The 21,529-nt window shown below is 40.7% G+C and overlaps 1 protein-coding gene across 8 annotated transcripts in view; it reads right to left on the bottom strand.

Moving 5' to 3' along the window:
* MAGI2 (membrane associated guanylate kinase, WW and PDZ domain containing 2) overlaps nucleotides 1–21,529 on the bottom strand; it is a 1,446,279-nt gene that overhangs the window by 93,187 nt on the left and 1,331,563 nt on the right. For all 8 annotated transcript variants that reach the window (XM_073238936.1, XM_073238938.1, XM_073238937.1 and 5 more), the window contains 4 exons: nucleotides 9,022–9,207; nucleotides 7,014–7,188; nucleotides 2,069–2,288; nucleotides 1,501–1,644 (listed from right to left, as the gene is read on the bottom strand). In XM_073238936.1, the coding sequence (XP_073095037.1) occupies nucleotides 1,501–1,644; nucleotides 2,069–2,288; nucleotides 7,014–7,188; nucleotides 9,022–9,207 (725 nt within the window). The remainder of the gene's footprint in view (nucleotides 1–1,500; nucleotides 1,645–2,068; nucleotides 2,289–7,013; nucleotides 7,189–9,021; nucleotides 9,208–21,529) is intronic.

Genomic DNA, 21,529 nt, shown 5'->3' with positions numbered 1-21,529 from the left:
TGAGAATTTGCATTTCTAACACAGGCCCAGGTGATGCCAGTACCAGGGACCACACTGAAGACCACTGCTCTGGCTTAGATTCTGGTAGAAAGAGTACTCCTCTATTTAGGTTTCTATGCCTTGGGAGTACTGCTCCTAAATGGAGCAGCCATTTAGGATGATTGTCTAAAAATGTGGCACTGTTGGGGAGCCACACAGGCGACCTCTGAGTCTCCTGGGGGTGGGGGTGGGGCCATGTGTCCAGGCCTCCTGCCCCCATTGCTTTCACCTGCACCCCCAAGATGAACTGTTTTATTTAACCACTTGTCAGCTGGCTTTGCAGCATGTTAAGAAAGTGCCCTTCTGTTTATAGAGAAGCTGGCAGCCAAGAAGCCATGTTGAGATGGGGCAAGAGGAGGCTGGTGTAGGATCAGGGCAGAAGTTGCCAGTCCCAGGCGTCAGCCTTACCTGGGTGCAAATCCCAACTTAGACACTTGCCAGCTGTCAGAGGATTGTGAAGTGGGTAGAAATATAAACACGATTTACATTCTTCCTACTTTTGCACTGGGGACAATGCATTGCCTTGGGAATGAGGATCATGGAAATGGGAGCATTGGCTGCAGTGAGAGTCATTCAGTTGTCCAGAATCCAGTGGCCAGTGAAGTTCAGCACAAGAATCTGAGGTTCCAGAGCCCAAGAACCACAGCTTTTCTATATTAACTTAATGAGCAAGAGGGGAGGGCAAGAATGAATTCTAGGTTTTATTTATAATAATAACTAACCTTGACTATGTGTTTATTAATCTCCATTGATAAGAGAGAGAGACAGAGAGAGAGAAAAGTTCACTAATACTGTATGTGGTTATCAAGTTGTGTTTTGTACCTTTAGATGAAGAATTAACTACTCACCATCAGAAGACTCAAAGTAACTGTTACTTTAAACAACCTACCTTAAACTTACACTCTAATTGGAAAATTTCTCACTGCTACCATTTTTAATGGCAACATGTACCCAAAACCTCGTGCCCCTTTCTCCTACTGCCTATCTGCACAACATGAAGCCAAAAACCAGTCATTACACAAGAAATATTTCCAAAGAAAAAGAGAACCATTTGATTAATAAACATGGAGGAAAAGAAGCATAAAACAAAAAAACAAATTTCAAGAGATTTAATCTCAAATGAAAACTATCAAGCCATAGAAAAAATTGTGGATCCACATCTCCATTTTAAGCTATTTCTTAAATTACTTTGTTCATTTTCTTTAGTATGGTCTTGAGACAAACTCCATCAGTAAAACACTACTTTGAGATTTGTCAGTTTGAAGGCTTAAAGCAGGAAAGGGAGAGAGATGATACATTTTAAATAATGTTTGGTAAAACCTTTAGAAAACTGGGTCATGAAATGGAAAGAAGGCCAACCCACACTGAACCTGTTGGCTTTTTATGTGTCAGCCTCTCCTGACACTGCAGCGGTTTTTCTTTTCAGAATTAAGCAATCCTATAAAAAGAGCCTGTTCTTACCCTCATCCTTCCGTTCCTTATTGCTGGCCCGTCCTCTGCCAGTCGCAGCACGTACAAATCCATTTTGTATTCCCTTCCTCCACGAATGCTGAATCCAAATCCTTTGGCTCCTTTCTCCATGTCCACAGTGAAATAATCAAAATCCTTTGGGATTGGGGAGATAATGGAATAAACAGTTATTTAAAATCAGTGGCACTTCCGTGGTTAGCTTCCCTATTTTCCTCCTGTCTCAGTTAATGTGTTCCAAATGACACGATGCGGGGAGAAGCCATCTGACTTCACGGTCTAGGAAAATGCAAGACAGAAGAATTCTAAGGGTTCAAGTGGATCAGAGAGCAGCGTGCTCGGCCAGTAAAAAAAGCTCCTTTGCGTTCATTAACTTTGGTGTTCAGCCCTTTACTCAGCGAACATGTTATTACTGCATGCAGGTGGGAGTGGGGTTTTCTCTCCTTTGAGTTTTTGCAGTCAGGGCTGATGAGCACCACAAATAAATGTCTCAGTCATGTGTGTCTGTGAATTACAGGTCTGCTGATTAGAAAAGTGATATTTAATGGGGTCTTTGATGTACCTGGGGCGGCCTGTAGTCTGATGGGGGGTACTGCCTGGTGTCAGGGGAGTGCTGCCTGTAGTCCAGCAGGGGAGGCTGCCTGTAGTCCAGGGGCGGGGGCTGCTGGTAGTCCCCCGCTGGAGGCTGCCTGTAGTCCAGCGGCGGCTGCCTGTAGTCGGTGAACGGAGGCTGCCGGATGTCTGGTTTCACATCTTGCCTCGCTTTTACTTCTGACCTGTAACTAAATAAATGGAAATGGATTTGCTTCGTTATCTCAGCATCCTAAAGAGATTAGAATGATCCCATGACCTCTTTAGACATGACAGGCCACATCTCATGGTGGTCGTCCTGCATGTTCAGAATTATGAGAAGACTAAATAAAGGATTATTATTTTTGAATCTTTGACAAATGCCATATTGTATACTTTTCACTTGGTGCCTTAGGAAAGCAATCAACCAGAACTCCGGGGAAAAGGACTTAGGGATATCTCTCACTGGCTTTGGCCATGTAAAAACTGTACAACTATGGCAAATCCAGGGAATGAAACACTTAACTCTACATCCAAAAATACCGGTCCGTCTCAACACCAGTAAATCAACTTTCTCAACCTCTCTCTCTCTTTCACACACATACGCACCATACATTATTTCATGGAAACATGATTAAAATGATCTCTGAATACTCCAAAAATACATAATTAAAGGTGATTTTAACCTGTTGGGTCTTTCTGACTACCTTACAGAGGTTAAAAGGGTGATAGTAAGGTATAATCATCAGCCGCAAATCAAATAGAAAGTCATTGGGTCATTACTAAGAATAGAAGCATATTATGTAGAGTTTAAATACTAGACTATAGCCATCAGTTTCGTATCAGATACTGTCCCAGTCGTAAGATGCAAGGAAAGAAAAATGATCCTGTCCAACATTTGCCTCTTTCTTGTTTCTAGATTTTTAATTACTAATAAAATAAATACAGAGACCAGAACTAGTTATTTATTGCTGTGCTGTGAATCCAAACTGCTGTAAACTGAGAGGGTTGCCAGTTCCAAAAGGGGAGTCAAATACTCCATGCCTATTGTTATGGCATTTTTAATAAGATAAATCGAAAAATTATCACAATATAGAGGCTACTTAGTTCTGTAATTCATTGTCCATTGTCATGGCAACAGCCTATAGTGACTAATCAGGGATATTGGAAGATTTAAAAAAACACATTCTACATAATAACATTTTATTTAATTTCAGATAAAATAAGTTTTATCTAAAATTAATATGGAGGGTTTGAGGAATTGAAAAAATATTTAGTACCAAGGACAAACTTAAATGAGTCAGGAAAGCAGGTTCAAGACTAGCAGAATTTTACTTTTCAGACTGGATGGGTTTTCACTGGCTTATGGTCTCACTGATGCCTATTAGTACTAAATATTTTTAAAAAACCACTCACCTGAACAATTGCTGTAAATGTAATTTAATATTTGGTGAGGACACAGTTAAAGTGCATGACAAAGGATAGATTTATTTGGGACTTTTGGCAGGGAGTTGGGGAGGTTATTTTAATGCTTTGAGTTGGTTCCATTTGTTACTTAATCTTGCAGAAGTGACACATTCCTTTTGTGAGTTGCATAATTTAGGCTTTGCTTTGTACAGTAGCAAGTGGCCCACACACTGACTGAGAGTGTGCCTGTTGAGAACAGAATTATTTAAAACATGCTTTGAATAAGATGCTTACCTATGCAAATGCATGAATTAAACAAAAGGAACTGGATATTTGGTGACATTTGTTGGTGTGTGGTGGTTCCTTTCTAGAAATAGCTTGCTTGGTGGTTTAGATGTTACGTTGTTTTAGCTTGCTTGGTGGTTAAGATGTTACATTTAATGGCATAGTTACCTTAGTTTCATTATCTATGCTACTGGCATGAAATATCCACACCAGATATGGATGCTCCATTTCTAACCAGAGGTGTCACAAGGTATAGCAAAAAAGGGAGAAATGTAAGAGTTTCCCCAAAGATTGCACAAAAGCCTGAAATAGGAACAATTAAAACTTGCTACATCTGTCAGCCAAGTCTACCTTCCTGCACCAATGCTGTGTGTCAGGATTTCACTTGAACTGCACATTTCCTTATTCTTAAATAAGGAAAATATACTTAATTTTTTATGAGTGTTGCTGATACATTGACTAGGAAAAAATTATGGTGCTTTGAATTTGTGAAACATTTTAAGGAAAACTCAGGATTATTAAAAAAAGCCTCTTTAAATTTCTTGCAGTCATGAAAGAAGGTCAGTATAACCTTTGGTAGCTCTTAATTCCCTTATTAAAGAGACTTCGGAGATGATAAAACCAGATTACTAATGGTGAATTCTAGCAGAATGCTGTGGTATAAACAAGTGCTAGAACCAAGAAATGCTGCCATGTGGTGGGATTATCGTGAGATTTTGCCTCATGTGGGCCTTTCAAGAATTCCTTCCAGCCTTAAGCATCTAAGGTTCAAAATCTGTGAAAGAAGTCGATTCCAGTGCTCTTCCACGGACCTGGCTATTTAAAATGCCATCAAGTATCAGCTGCCCTTGCTGGGGAAGGTGAACTCTGCTATTTATATTTAGTTCTGGAATATATTACATAACAGCTCTTTCATCGTTCTTAACAAATGTTTCTCTTTGAACAGTGTTTTACTTATGCACATATTGAAATGATTTTGCCTCCTGAGCACACACCAAAAGAATGTTAGGGAACAGATAAATAGGCAGAGGTGTGCAGGGTATTAGAAAGTCAATTCAAGAGTAAATAAGGATAAAATATTCACTCATTCTAACTTGTAAAATAAAAATTTGCAAGCAGATCGTCACTTTTATTTTACCCCACTTTAATGTGGAAACTGGCTGAATTTGACATCTAGGTGGGCACTTCTTGTACAAATGAACTAATAGGAAATTCATACTCTGCCCTTGGCATACAAGCTGTCTTGGAGGCATTCTAGCTTGATCTAGAAAAAAGCAGAGTTTCTGTCTGATACCATGACTATCTTCAAATGCAGCTAGGAAAATGGAGTTTTTGATCTCTTCATTCATATGGAAAAGAGCCACCCACAGGCAATCAAAGAGTTTAGCCAGGAACCCAGTGCCAGGACAGGCCCAAGAGCTGGAGGAGGCGCTTGCCAGCCTTTCCATATTACTGAAGCAAACACAGCTGAGCTCTCTGGGCACACCTGTTGGCGATTTATAAGAATTTGGCTCAGGTCAGTCTGTTGATCCCAGGCTTAGTAAGGAAGAATATTTATTTTGTAGTCACGACAAACAATATTCCAAAGACTGCTGCTGCTTCTGTGCTGGGGGCCACTGAGTCCTTAAGTGGTGAGCTAGTAGCGGATGGGACAGCATGGTGGCCTCGCCCAAATATTGCTCTTCCCACTGGATTGGAACACACCAAGGGCTACATTACCTACCCACGGCAGGAAGCAAGAGGCATGTCCAGGAGAGTCTGGCCCCGGGAGGAGGAGGAGGAGAGAGTTGTGGGGGACTAAGCAGCAGCCAAGAAGAGTCAGAAGCTGGCTTGGGGACCACCAGTGCACTGAGAACCCTCCTCCTGAGTCTAAAATGAATCCTGGGGAAAGCGGGTGCAATTTGTCCAAACACACGATGGAAGCGAATACATGGAGCCTGTGACTGAGGCACCCAGGACTTAATCCTCTTACGGGTTGTCAAACTCTTACCTCTGCAGCATTTGCTCTGTGGCGCTTAGTCTTTTGTCTTCCCTAGACTATATTAAAACCATAAACACTTGAGGACAACAGACATTAACTTTTCTATGAAAGCAAATGGGGGAAATCAGAAAAGAACAGGACTCCATGGAAATAACAACTGTGGCACAGGGAGAATACCTGCTTGGCAGCAGTGGGAGTGATGGACCTGGGCATCTGGGACTCAAAACCTGGGCCTCACCTCATCTTCACCACATGCAAGGCAGGGGGTGGGAAGCAGATGTTCAGAGAACATTAGGATTGTGGAAGAGAATGGTGAGGGCTTTGCTGTGCTCAGAGATGCCCCCATGGGTTGTTTTGTTTGTCTTCTTTGAAAGGGGAGAAACACCACGGGAACATATCTCCAGATCTTTCTTTAATGGCTCAACCTTACCCAGGCTCCCTGTTACACAGAAGTCAAAATAAGAAGACAGTGTTGCTTTCAATACAGCATCCTTTTTCCTGGCAGTTCAAAGTGCCTTATTCACATCAGTCCATGATGTGGAATGGAAGAACCTCTTAGATCACGGGTGGGAGGAAAACGCGGTAAACATGCACATGTATTAATGCTTACAAATCCTTCAACATTCCCCCCTCTCTCTGCCCTGTCACCCTTTAAGCCACCCTCTCCATGGTTCAGTGGACACTGGCAGCATGTCTAACTCCTTGACCTGCATTCACCCTGACCATCCTCCTGTCTGTCCTTTGTAGTGATTGAGATATTTTGAAGAACCAGTCCAATGATTTCAGTCCTCAGCTTAAAATGTTCCAAAGACTTCTCACCACACTAAGATCAAACTCCTTAACACACTTACACACCCTGCAGGGTGGTTCCTGCGCCCCCTCACTGGCCCCTCCTCACATCCCCTGGTTGGCCTGACCTCCCTCCTCCACGGGCCTGCTCCCTGCTGCCAAAGACCCTGTCTACACAGTCTTCACTCTGTGTGGACTCTCTTTAAGGTGCCCTTCAGCTAGATCACTCTACTCCTCTGCAGTCACTCATCATTCCTTCAGGAAAGGTTCCCTTATTATGAAGGACAGATGCTTATATTTATTAATGAAGCCACATTGATAATATCCACACAGTCTCAAGATCTCAGCAAGATGCACATGGCAATTTCCACTTTATGAAGAGCTCTCTTCTGCCTGTGTCTTCCCCTGTCCCAAACTCTCCCTCTGTGTACCTCTTCTCACCTCTCAGAATTAGAAAAGCCAGAGGAAACCTTACCTATTTTCATGTCCTTGCGGCTGAAGTGGCTGAGGAGGAGCCGGTTGGGTGACAGGACTACTGGGAGTGGCTGGGCTGGGCTGGGCCAGAGGGCTCTGCTGGGCCAGGGGGCTGTGCTGCTGGGCCAGGGGGCTCTGCTTCTCTGAGCTGGGTGCCGAGGCGGGGCTGTGGAGCTCTGCAATGGGGAACCGAAGGGTGCATACAGGCAGGTTGGCGCTTGACAAATGATGAGAGGTGGCCGAGATGGTCACTCAAGGCTTTGGTTATTTCAGTTTCTGTTAGACTTTAAGGAAGCAGCTTAAACGTACAAGTTCTAATACCACTCCCGTAATTACCATTCTTTTGTTATTACTGTTGCCGAACAAGGTTATGAACAGGGTCTCTTGCCATTTTGTCAGAAGAGAAGATTACAGTTAGAAAAAAAAAACCTGTTAAAACTATGAAAAATACTTCAGAGAAGATCTGAAATATATTTTATGGCTCCAGCATTACTTGCTGGGGGAAAACATTTCAGCCACTACTTTTTGGTTATAATGTGATGAGTCCTACCAGTCCTTAGAATGGATAAGGAACTAACAATAGCAAACGTAAATGCTGCGTACAATCTTCTTCCCAGTTCCTTGTTAGTCTTATTCTTATTGCCTAATAACGCTCTGTGCTCCATGTTTCCCCAGACAGAAGAATGAACAGGACAAAGGAAGGTTCATAAAGTTGTTCTTTGTTAAAACTGCTTCTAGGATTTTCTTGTCATAGCATCAAATTACCAACTGAAATATCTCTCCCTTTTGGAATAAGAGCAGAACAGACTTAATTCTGACTGGGAAAATGGAGAAGCGAGTTAAATTTTTAGTGAGCAAATAGAAGTAATGTCCCTTGAATATTTCACACATAACGGTATCAGCAAATAAGCAGTTAAAAATAACATGGTCATTTTCTGTTCTTTTATTTCTTTTTTTGGTTGGGTGATAAGAGGGAGGTGATCTATTCCTTTATTAAGTACTTTCTTTTCTTACAGCTCCAACTAAAAAATTTCGTCTCCACTGTATCAGGGTTTCCTGGCTCTGGCACTCCTGACGTTTGGGCAGGTCATTCTTGGCTGCTGTGCCTGAAGGGTGTTTGGACGCTTCCTTGCTCTCTACCCACTAGAAGACAGCAGCATTCCAGCCACAACTGAGACAATGAAAATGTCTGCAGACACTGCCAAACACAAAATCATCTTAGCTGAGAACCGCTGTTTTGTCCTGAAAGTCAGGCAGCTGTTGATGCTCCTTGTCAGACGGCCCCCAGGTGGAATTGGAACCCTGACTAAAACAGGGGACCAAGCTGAGTGAACATGACACGCACCCATGGGACACTGAGGTGCACTCACCAGTGAGCTCCAGGGACCGAATTCCCAGGTGTCATTCATGAGCCAGTAGCCACAAACTGGTAATGAGCCCACTGCACCTGGCAGTGGTGAGTTTGGGGTGAATCGGGACTTAAAATTTTGTGGCCCCTTAAGGCCTGGCTGAGGGTTGCGATGCTCGCTACTCGTCAAGCCTCAGGGGGGAGTCGTTGCACAGAAAAATTCAAAAGGCTGAGTAGGACTTTAAAATTCTTATCAGACGCCACATTTTCTAAATGACCTCTCTTTACCACAAAACTTCCTCGAGCTTTTCAAAATCAATCTGACTTTGAAGAATCCTCCAGAGCTTAACTGTTAACATGATTTTTTTTCTCTAGATTTGTAACTCTACAATCTCTGTTGAATGAGTTCTGGCTTAACCATAAAAACGGTATTCCCGGGACCATAGGGAATGATTGACTAACCCAGTGTCTTGGGATTCACACTCTTATCTATGATGTCACGTAGCTTGATCTCCAAATGAAACTGGTACTGAGTAAACAGGATATAGATTGCAACAGAGTGTGAATTTTTTACAAAAGTGGATACACCAGTCAGCTTGCGATACTGACAGCATGCTGATGGCAGGCAGGTGGGCTCCGCGAGCCCGGCTCAGGCACTCACCCTCCTGGGGAATGATGCGAAGTGTGACACTCAGGCCTGCATCCTTGATGAGCTTCACGATGTCCGCGTGCGGCATGCTGACAATGGACTGGCCATTCACTGCTAGGATCCGGTCTCCCACTTTCAGTTTTGCACAGCGATCTGCAGGACTCCCATCAATGATGCGTCCAATTTTATGTGGCACAGCTAAAAAAAAAAAACAACCCAAAATAAATAGATATCAGGGGATTAACAATACATGTTGTGTCTTTGAGTCCCATCCCCCAGGATGCAGTTGTCAGAATCCTTCTTTTGTCAGTATATTTGCCTCTCAAATCACAGACACTCCCATCAAACATGGTCCCATGCAGAACTTCTAAATCTGAGTCCTTTGTAGTGACTGGCCAATCCCCAACACATGGACTGGGATGCGTCATAATCATGCTAGGATTAAAAATAAAGTTTTTGGGCCTTACCCTGGACTTGTAAATCACAATGTTCAGGCAGGAGGTGAGGATCATGGTGTTTTAAGAAACTTTTCAGGATATTCCAACACATTAAACATTTTGAGAACCATTGACCTAAAATGCTGTGTCCAAAGAGCTTATTCTCTAGATACCATACCACACAGTTTGAGAAGGATACAATAAATGCCAGGAATGTGATTTCTACCCTTTTCTACTTCACTGAGAGAAGACAGGAAAGGAAAGGAATCATTACTAACATGAACTGCAGCCGCTGGTGAAGAAGTTACGGCCAACTTCCCACTCATCTGCTAGGCTTTGGTTTACAAGTTGATGGCTTTTTCAAATCTTACCTCTTCTTTTTGACTAAATTTATTAAACGGTGCTTAGATCTTGCTCTATCTAAACACAGGGTATTTCATCAACTCTAAGAAGCCATTGATGGTGTGGCACACCTTTATTTTATGTACCACAAGAAAAAAACCCCAACTCTGCCAGTAAAACAGTAATACCCCATGGGCTGTCATTTGCTCTCTAATTTTTGAAATATTAAAATACAAAAAATGGGTACTGGAATTGATGAATATGGCATATGTCTCTTTAAAACAATGAATATGTACATTCTATATTTGTGTGGGGAGAGCCACGTATGTGAGAACATAGATTTTCTAGCAGGTTGACTTCTATTTAATACAAATGTTTGAGCGCCTACCAGGATGACTATTTTCCAGGGTCAGACATAAGCAGTACACAGCCATTGTAACCTCCCTCAAGGAGCTTACAGTCTGGAAATGTGTTGCCTTTCTTTTCTCCCTCTAAGACGGGGAACCCCAGCCAGGAGGTCACCCCTTGATGCCTGTGTCTTGCTGCTCCCTGTGGAAGTCAGGCACTGCTTTCATCAGCATCAAGGGGCAGAGAGACTCGCCCCTGCTCATTTCGCTCCGGGGATGTCTGCCCCTTGAACTCTCAATCTTGTGTATGTGTTACAGTGAAAGGTAGAACATGGGCTACTAACCATGGGAAGGGAAGACAATCAGTGGGTTAATGAGCTGGTGCCCCAGTTGTATTTCTGTTGTGAAAGGTTATAGACAGCATATGAAAATACTGGCTGAGCCTGCGTCTCTGAAGTGAGACTCATCATCGTGGAGGCTCAAACACACTTTACCACAGGCACTAATGGCCTTAATTAAGAACGCCAGACTCAAAGCACACACGCTCAGCTTGGAGTCTTAGGATGAGCTACTTCGCAAGGACAAATGTAAGAAGAACTAATTTATCTACATATTTTTTACAAATGATTTAGGTGTTGCAAGTTGTTTGGTCTTGGCCCATACATAGGATGGACTTCCACTTCTATCTGTGCTCCCTCACATGTTCAGCAGTCTTCTGGAACAGTCAGTCAATGACACGGCCTCCTTGGCCATAATGTGCATACTCTTATCTGTCCTGTGATCTTTGGAAAGTTACCTGACTTCTCTGAGTTTCTTTTTTTAATGTAAAATTGGGATAATACTACCATGGACCTCACAGGACGATTTTGAAATTAAATGAGTGATCACATGTAAAGAAACTAGAACAGTGCTTGGCATGCAAGGACTGATATATAAGTATGAACCTTTTTTTCATTCTTTTTATTACTGCTATCTTTTCAATGCTTCTGCTACACTCTTGATGTGTGTATGTGCTTGTGTGTACCTCCTGCATGGGATAGACCTGTAGTACTGCTCAAGCAGAAGGGAGGTTGCTTATGCCAGAGAACTATTCCTTCTGTACCAACACAGGAGAACAGCTTCATTTGGGAAAGACAGATGTGCTGTAGGGGTTTACAGAGACACTACAGGAGACCAAGAATCCTGTTTGCTTTTCTCTGGTTTCACAGAAAAAATGTTGTAGGTTTTGGTAGGAAAACACCAACTTGTAAGTAAGAGTTTATTATTCAAAGGCAAATTAGCATATTACCGATCTCTTCCTTATCCACACTGAGCCTTACACACACACTGTTATAGCTACCTTAAAATACACAAAATTCAAACCTTAACAAATCATGTGAGATACCTGATGGCATCACCATTGCAAGTTTATGGCAGAAGACCCTGTAGCGTCATGTGGTTAGCAATTTGCCCAAGGCCACAGAGTACCCAGGCTCTAACATCCCAGCCTGCCGGCTTCCAGAGCCTTTGCTCGTAGGCAATATGCCACACCGCCTCTTTTGACTTTACTGTCTCTTCCCTCCGAATGGGCACGTTTTCATGAGCACCTGATGCCTTTCTTTGGGAGTTCAGCCTACCTCTAAGCAGGCCCTCGTCCAGAGGACAGGGGGAGGCAGGAACTTTCCTTGAAGGGAGCTCTTTGTGGCAGGCAAGGTGTGAGGAGGAGAGGGGAGAAAAAAGAGGGGAGAAGAGCAGAAATGGGATGCTCCTTAGATCCCTTTTAGTTAGGACTTCACATCATTGTGTCATTCCCTTATTTGAAGTCATTTCCTTGGATATTAGAAACACATTTGACATGAAATTTAAAAATATACTTTAAAACACATCCAAATGATATTTGGATGTTTTGAATTATTCACGCCACTGCTCCCCTCTATTACTGTGGATCACTTAGATTCTACTGGGCATAAAGCCCCAAATATTTCATATTTCAAAATAGAGATTTCATACACACACATACACATACACACTTTATGGTTCAACAATAAAAACAAGTTATTATTTGTTCATATCCAGGCACTGTGCTACAAGCAATTACTTTAAATCCTTACAGTGACAGTGTGAAGTAGCTGTAAGAGTGTAATTATCATGCTCATTTTACTGGGAAGAAAACAAATAAGTTGCAAAGCTACAATTCAAACCTACGCCTATGGCTTTAAGTCTTGGGGTTACTCCCTTCTTTTTTTTTTGATATGAGGCACATTGGCAGCAACTGGAATTATGAAGAGTGAAGCAAATGAGCCTTAGCTTAGAAAAGCACATGGCTTGGGATTTCAAGATGAATGTTTCATGTTAAACAGATTTATTTGCTTATGATGATAACTCTTACTTTCAAGGCCATTTTCACTTTATTAAGGTAGGAAGAATAAAAAACTAAAATAAGAGAATAAAAAACAAAATAAAAGAATGAAAACTAAAATAAATTCTATGGTAGCCACATCGAATGATTGAGTGGCTTACCGAAAATGAGTGAGTATACAATTTGAAAACGTATGTCCAGTAATTGGAGGTACTAGCCATAGTTCCATTAAAATTGTTTTCTATTGGCATTTACTTTAATAAAAACAGTATGTACTTGAGATTCTTGGCAGCTGAAGACAGCTTCATTTTCCTGTACCAGCATTTCCCCTACATACGTAAGTACATTGAATGTTGACGTATAACAAATCATCAACAAAGGGGGCGCTCAGAGGGGATGCTCTCTGAAAAGAAGATGCAGTCCCATTTGCTCAGTTATTAGGTCTACAGAGTTTATGACCTACATGCTTTCTAGTGCATGGCTAATGGAATTACAGAGCATGGAAGAGGCCTTGACCTTGGTTTCTGTTATTGGGATAAATGGTGCTCATTAATTCTCTGAGAATTGATGAGTAAGGTAACTGCCAGAGTGTAGTCCACTTAGACAGCATGCCTTCCAGACATCATCTGGAAGCAAAATAAATCAAGTCTTAGGATCGGTCTTGACACAGTGTGCTTAGGATACCGAGATTATTTGGGAAAAGTTGCAATATGTCATGGTGCTTGGACATACTGACGTGGGAGGGAGAAACTCTATTGCTAGTTAGAAATTTCTCTTTAATTGCCAATCACATAAATCATGGAAAAAGAAATCCACCTTTTCTTTCTTTCTGGTTAAAACACTAGTGTACATTTATACAGCAATTTTATTTTTTCCTGTAGATGAACCAACTCTCTTGGCACGGTGCAACAGAGCACATGTATTTCAGTAGGAGTATTCAGACAATCAGTTGGACTGCAGGCCAAGACCATTCTGAAGGCCTGGTTTCTTTGGGTCTCTAGCTATACTCTTTAGGAAGCAATGGTCCTTTTCTCTTGCTGGTTGTGTGGTCTATCCAGGCTCCTTCAGCCACTGGTCAGGCAATGAGCTTCTTTTGAGTTCTACTTTGGGGCAATTTCCATAAAGAAGATGAGGTGGTTGTCTGGAGGACTTTTCTTGCTTTAGTGATAGACTCTTCCTGAAATTTCTGGCTGTACCTAATGGAAGGGGTAGTAAATCTCTCCACCCATTTCCCCCCCATATTTCCTTGTTGTTCCATGTTTTTCATTTTGGAGAAGGAAAAGCCTGTGACCCATGTTTACATTTAATTATCTCCTTGCTAATCTATCCTGTAAAGCATTAGACAAGGAAAGTGGATTCTGCATGACTCAAATCAAATTCACAAGCAAGAAGGTTCTGAAATGAGTGTGACACGAATAAATACTTCAAAGGCAATCAATAGCATAAACTCTCATTAGCTCACAATTCCATTAATTTGTGAAGGTTAAACAACATGTCACTAGTGTAAAGAGGCAAGGGAAATTAGTTTGGCTTTAGAATCTATGAGCTGATATGAAAAGAAGTGTGCTTTCTTTTTTTTTTCTTTTTCCAATTGGGTGAATCCAGTTGTTTTTCTTAAAATATTCTGTGAAAATGATTCACTGTCCAGTTTTAGAATGGTGGTTGGGGCAGGGGGATCCATTACTCCAACAGATAACACTTTTCTGCTTATCATCTCCTTAGTCACAGGCACAGTGTTAGGTCCAGTGTGGCAGACCACAATAAGAAAACCCATGGTGTTTGCCCTCCAGAAGCTCACTGTCTAGTTGGGGAGGCCAGGGTTAATCATATAAAAACACTTAAAACACAAATGGCAAATCTTTGGTAAAAGTAACATGCAACAAGAGTAGAGAGAAGGGGTGCGTAACTGAGCCCAAGTGTGGGCCTGGAGAATGGTAAGGAAAAGAAAGTGATTCTGGGGGTGAGGGAGCACTGTGCCCCTTGGCTGAGTGGCAGATCCCTTAATGGAAACTTCCTGGTGGTAAAGAGAGCCCTATCAGACCCATGTAGGGGGACAAGGAGAGATGCCCGGTAGGCAGAGTCCCTCTTCCTCTTGGAATTGCCGCTCCCCTATCTGAGATCCCTGGGGCGCTGCCTTTGCCCGACTCTTCTAGATGGACATTGAATACAGAGGAGGAAGAGAAGAGTAATGGTCACAGAGCATTCCTATTTCTTTAATAAATGGTGAAGAATCCTGTTTTTCTGCCTTCAGAAACTGGAGCCTAGTATTAATCTTGCTTATTTTCCATCTCTCCTTCTTAGAAGACCTGAATGAGCATCTTCTACTGTAATTAATCCATTCAGCTAAATGTTCCTTTCGGGAGTGTGACAGTGTCCTTTGAAAGAGATTTTCTCAGTCATCAAGGGGCGAAGATGTGGGAAAAACATGTGTTTGGTATTTAATTTTTTTTTTTGGTAAAATTAAGAAAAAGCAGACAGCATGACTTGTTTTCTTCTAGGAGTCTGTGAAATTTGCTTTCCAAAAATGAAAACGTCTTCCCTGAAATATAGCCAAGTGAATTGCAAGACCTCAAATCAAGCAGCTGGTGTTTTAAGGACTGCATATTCCCAAAATGCACTTTCTTCTCCCAGTACCCGTGAGTCATTCCCTGTGGCTGAACAGTTTAGTTACCCTGCAGTTGGTAATAAGCAGATGCTCAGACAGGAGAACAGGAGGAGGGGACCATTCCTGGCAACTTGGGAGCCCAGCTAAACTCATGTTTTCAAGGGCAGAAAGCATTGTAGAGAAAGTATTGACTATATGGCTGGAGAGAAGGAAACACTTGTCAGCCATGTCTTACCATGTATGCTTTTATTTTGAACCAATTAAAAAAACTCTCATAGCTAAGTACCAAGAGTGAAGTGGTAATCGAAAGAAATCTCATTGCATTAAGAATTATAATTAGCTATAACTCCACTGTTCTGTCCTGGAACGTGAAGCTGAGTTAAAATGGTTGTACTGTTTAGAAAAATTTGCTGGGCTTGTAGACACAGGGCTGGTATCATTGGTGTGTGCCCTGCGCAGTCCCAGAGGGCCCTGTGTTTGGCATAATGGTCTGCTGCCACCATCTGACATTTGTAAGGTTTGATCAAGGACCCCACAATTTCATTTTGCACTGGGCCCTGAAAATTATGTAGTTGATTTTATGTAGAGCCATCCATAATACATTTGCTCCTTGCATCATCCCGTTGTTTTTAGTGTCTACAATGGAAGATATATAGGAAATATGGTACAGCTGCCAAGGGAAATGATCACACAGGAGTGGTAGGAAAGGAGCAGAAACAATCCCTTTCTCTTGTGGCTGCCCTTTCTCATTCCCATGTGCAGCACTAGAAGAGGAAGTCCAACTAATTTCTGCTAAATATATTCTTAAAGGTCCCTGACTCTCCACATATTGATTCCAGAGGTCTAAAAATTACCTTCATTCTCTTACTCTGTTGGGAAATGATTCTTCAGTAATACATCACTCATTATTGAATCATCTACAAAGCAAATATTCTTCTTTATCTTTTTTTTAAACAGACTTTAATATATACCACCCATATTTCAAGGAGTTTGTATACTCTTTTGATACTTTCATGATCTGACAAAATATCTAGACATTAGAGGGGCATGAACCAAAGAAACTTCAGAATAGTTGTGATCTTCAAATCTGTAGTTGGCCAGAAGGGTGTGCCTGTGGGGAATGGGTAGCTGAGCAGAGGGAATGGAAAAATGGTTCCATTTCTAGGTTCTTAAGCCTTTTCTTTTGTAGAGGTATATCTCGTTTTCTTGTACATCCCAAGAAGTCATCTTTTGCCTTGCTAATTTCTAGGTAGCTGCGACATTCTTTTAGACCTATTTTGGTATGAAAGTTGCTATAGAAAATCTGGTCCCCTACATCAAATATCAACCCTATTTAGCATCTTTCTTGCTCGTATTTTCTCCCAAAGACCCTGAAAAGGACACACATTTCCATCATTCAGTAAAATTAGCAACACAGCATTCTCTAGGCAAGCAGCAGAAGGCAAAATTCTGCACTCCTGTACTTGAGTACTTGTAGTGAGTAAAGTTGTATAGCTTTTAGCAACTTTGCTTAAATGAACTGAACAACCTGACTCAGTAATAATGGAAAAAGTTTCAAGAGCTATTGATATTAAATGTGATAGAGGGTTTCTTCCCTGTAAAGCAGAAAAACAAGTTGTTTACTCTTTTATACAAACAATCACAGGATTGAGATGTGGTATTATACTCCCACCCCAAACATGCACATATACCTTTCAAAAGGTTGGTCGTTCACGTTTATAATGGCACATTTCATTCCTGAATAAGAGCTTCCTTTTATTTATAATTTATTATGAAGGGTTTATTAGATTATTATCAGAGCATACTGGATTACTCTACAAAATTGTGTATTTTCAAAATTCAAGGAAAAAAGTAAACAGAATAATTGTACTATCTTCTAATGACTGAAAATCTCTTATACTTGAAACACTTTAATCAAAGTAATAATGCACAAAATAAAAAAATAAAAGACAACCAAAATTCTCATAATGGGAAACCCTAGTCTTTTGCCCTAATCTTTCTTATCTTCTCCAGTTCTGTGGTCCAAAGACCAACACTTTAAATCTCCAGCTGTTTCTTCTTCACATATCTAAATTATATTCTTATATGGCTATTTCTCCATATGTCTACTTGAGTCAAAGATCTATTGACTTCCTATTATGATAGATGGTTTGACATTCTCACCCTGCACCCACCTCCTCTCCTTGTTGCACTATAGTTTCATCACTGTTTTTAGTTAAACCAGGTATCACTGTTTATAGTTGTGCCATGTAAATATTGCTCACTGTAGTGTTTTATGATTTCATTTTTCTTCTTAGTTTTCCTCTGTTCCCACCCTGATTAGATGTTTCTAATTATGTCACTCCCTCCTGCCCCCACTTCCACAATATGCTGTCTGTTTATCCTTCATGTTCCCCCCAGAGATGCTCGGCTCATTGATTCAGCAGAGCCTGATGGAAAGGTAGGTGGGTCATCCTTAAGTCTGCTGCTCAGTGCTATTCAGAGGATTCCTGATACACTCCAAGGTAGAATGCATGGTTCCGTAAACGCTGGGTCATCTTTTTTGATTCACTTTCTCATTTTGGCTGGAGCACATCCTGTAAGATCTTCCTAAGAAAATGTGTATGGGAGAGAGTCATTTTTCTGTATTTAATGTTTGAAAAATGTCTTTGCTTTTACCTCCTCATTGGATTGAATTCTAGGTCAGAATTTTGGATTGTATGAAATTATAGACTGGAACATCATTTTTCCCTCAGAAACTTGCAGGCATTGCTCCATTGTCTTCTAACATCCAGTGTGGCTATGACAGGTCTTTCTTGTTTTAGGACTTCTGTTCCAGTATATTATCTATTTATTTTCCCTTTTCCTTTTGGATATGTTTAAGTTTGTCCCTGTCTATTTTGTGTTGTAAAGTTTTGCAGTGATGCAGCACAGTGTGGTTCTTTTCAGTATTAAGCCTCAATTCTTTCAGTTGTGGTTTGGGAGCTTCTATTACAGTATTTCTTTGATGATTTCCATTTTGTTTCTCTGGTCTCCTCTTTGGAAACTCTTACAAGTTAGATATTGGCTCCCTGGCTTGATCGGTTAGTTCACCTATTCTCTCACACTTGCTGTTTCTATTTTGCTACTTCATGTGAGATTTCCATTACTCTACCTTTCAATCCTCCTATTGAATTTTTAATTTCAGTCATGACATTTTCAATTTCTAAGAATCCTTTCTTTTACCAATATCATTCTATTTGATAGCATTCTATGTTTATTTTATGATGGTCATGCCTTCTCAGATCTCTCTATGCACATAAGTGAGAAGTTTTTGAAGCTTATCTCCCTGAATTACCTCCATGTCTTCTACTATACTTTCATTATTGTTTATTTGCTTGTTTTTCTATTTTGAAAATAAAACTTTCACGTTTGGTGATCATGGATGGTGTATGCCAAGTTTTTAAGTTCTCAGCTGCTCTGAGTTTCTAAAGAAATGAGCAGATCTGTGTTATCTATTTCCGTTTTTTGTTTCCTCTGTCCTGCAATGTAAGTTGCCAGTTTTTTGTCTTCACGGTATCTTCCTCACTCATGCCCATTCATTTCTTCTTCATGTACTACCATTTTATTGGTATCTAAGATATGGGAGGAGATAAGCATCTTATCATGTTACCACCATTAAGTAAATATTGGAAGTATCTTCTATAAATTTAGATCTGCTTTTGAGATCAATATTTTGCTATAGCAGATCTAGATTTGGTATCTCTTTGGAAAAAAAAATCATCAATAATTTATGTACCCAAACTTCAAGTCCTGTTGTTTCCTATAGTCCTGACATAAAAACATAAGACAACTGATTTTTACTTCACGAGTTCAGGCAATGTCATAAAATTACATTTCATCAATCCCAGGTATTTGGTTAAAAATGCTCAATAAAACCACACTTTCTTTCCTTCCTCTGTATCTCTTGACTGCCTTTAGAGACTTCACACCCATTGATGCACTTGGCTGTCAGTAATTTCTCAACAGGCCCAGCAGAAATGGTTGATAGTTACAAGGTGTTGCTGACAAGTCATGTTTCTCATTTTTACAGATGCACTATATTCTATCTCTGCCATCTTCTTTTTTCTTTTATAGCTTCTGAAATTGTGTTTTGTAAAAAGTCACTTGGCTAGCTTCACACAGTTTCCCTGTTACAATAGGTAAATGTCAAAAGCTATCAGATGCAGTATCAGCTTTTCATTGTATTCCCCGAAGCTCTCCAGGAGATAATAAATTCTTGTAATATTTTCTTAATGTAAACAGAAACAGATACCAACCCAGGCAAATGATTCCTCCTGAGCCAGCTGTCCTTTTCAATATGTTATCCGTAAGATTATGTGAATATTCATTGGCTCTTCAGTGTCGCATGGAAGCCAAAGTTCTACTAACACAGTACATCATGTTTTAACTTGAAATAATGCAATTTTGCATGACTGGATAAAGCTTACTATGAAAAGGCCTCCAAGAAAAGCGTTCAGGAGCTGTAAGATCTTGATCATGTATTAACTTTGAAAACAGCTTTCAGTGTGACCTCTGAGTGGCCAAATAAATCATGTCCGAGTTTCCTTATTTGCAAAGTGAGGTCATCACTGCATATAGTTTTTCTTTTTTATCCTTACTTTTCTTATCCAAATATTGTGCATGTAAACTTCATTTGGATTTCTGCTTGTATTTTCTCTCACTCCATGTACTTTAAAGTAACTATATATGTTTTCATTTTTACTAAGCAGACATGTATCCATAATACTTTCACTGGAGATCATGATCATAAAATGAGTCTGATTACTCTAACATGAGACATGAAAAAGGCTATAGAGCCTCAAAATGTGTTTTGTTGTCTGCAGTGAAATACCAAGTACATTCTAGAGAGAAGAGACCAAAAGTGAAAAAGCATGTCACCAAATAAGATATAAGGATGGCAAAAAAGCACATGAAAAGATCCTCAACACCCTCAAAATTTTCTTTAGAAAAGAAATGCAAATTAAAACCCAAATTTGATACCACTACACACCTATTGGAAAGACTAAAATTTAAAAAATAACAACAAAGCCTGGAAATAACAAGTATTCAAAAGGATATGGAGCACCTGGACTCTCATGCAGGAGAAGAGTAAGTCGTACAGCCACTCTGGAACCGACACAACATGAACCAGCAATCCCACTCCTAGGTATTTACCCAAGTGAAATGAAAGCCCATTTCCATACAAAAACCTGTATGAAAAGGTTCACAGGAGCTCTATTCATATTCATCAAAAAACAGGAAATAACCTGAATATCCTTCTAAGAGGGAAGGGATAAACAAACCATGGTATACCTACACAATGGAATACTATTCAGCAATTAAAAAGGAACCAATCTTGATACATGCAGCAAGATGGATGAATCTAAAATGCCAGTACAGGTTACGTGGAAGAAACCAGACTCAAAGGCCATGTATTGTATGATTCTACTTGTACAGGAAAGGCCAAAACTACAGAGCAAGAAATAAATCTGTGGCTGCCAGGGCTGGGGTAGGTGGGGAGCTGACCTCGCTGTGGCAGTCATCACAGTGATCAACACGTTTGTCAAAACCCATAGATTACTGACTAAAAAGGGTAAAATTTATTATATATATATATTAAACCTCAAAACTGGGAGAAAAAGCAAAAATGCAGGGGGAGATAAAGAGAAGGTTTGGCTAGAAATAGAGGTAATTACAAAAAATCTGATGTTGAATAAGTAGGAGAAAGAGAGGAGGGGTCAACGGAGCCTCTAGAGAAGAAAGGCTGCCTCACCTGCATTTTAAAAGACGAACAGGACTTTCCCAGCTAGGCAAAGATGATGTGACTTGCAAAGGCACTGATCTGTGGATCAGCACAGCATATATTGTGAGTATGCAAGTGCACTGAGCACAAACAGTTGGACATGGGGTACAGGTGAGAAGGGAGACAGTGAAAGGTCTTACCAGTTATGTCAGGGGGTTTGGAATTCATTTTGAAGTCATGTGAGAAGTCACTAATAGGTTAGGAAAGTTAAGTGATGTCATAAGACTAGTTGTTCTAGAAACAGTACTGTGGGGACAGTACGAAGGATAGACTGCAGGATGGAAGGTGGGAAGAATGCTAGAGGTAGGGAGGCCTCTAAAGGCCACCACAGTGCTCCGGGCTGGGCAGGTCAGCTAGGTCCCTGCTAGCTGCATGTGGTTATCTCAATTGAAATGAAAGAATTAACATTTTAATTCCTCAGCTACACTTCATTTCAAAGTGCTTCACAGCCCCACGTGGCTACTGGCAATAGTATTGTATAGTGCAGATTAGAACATTGCCATCATCACAGAAAGTTTTACTGCACAATGCTAATCTGGAACCTCAACTAAGGCATTAGACGTGGCAGTCAGGAGGGCCTGATGCATCCAAGTTTTATATATTGAAGGCCTGTTTGGGTCACAGCTTGCCTTGGACTCTCCAAAGAGT

Source organism: Manis javanica, chromosome 6 (assembly GCF_040802235.1).
Source record: "Manis javanica isolate MJ-LG chromosome 6, MJ_LKY, whole genome shotgun sequence".
Taxonomy (NCBI): domain Eukaryota; kingdom Metazoa; phylum Chordata; class Mammalia; order Pholidota; family Manidae; genus Manis; species Manis javanica.
This window is presented reverse-complemented; position numbering and strand designations above follow the sequence as displayed.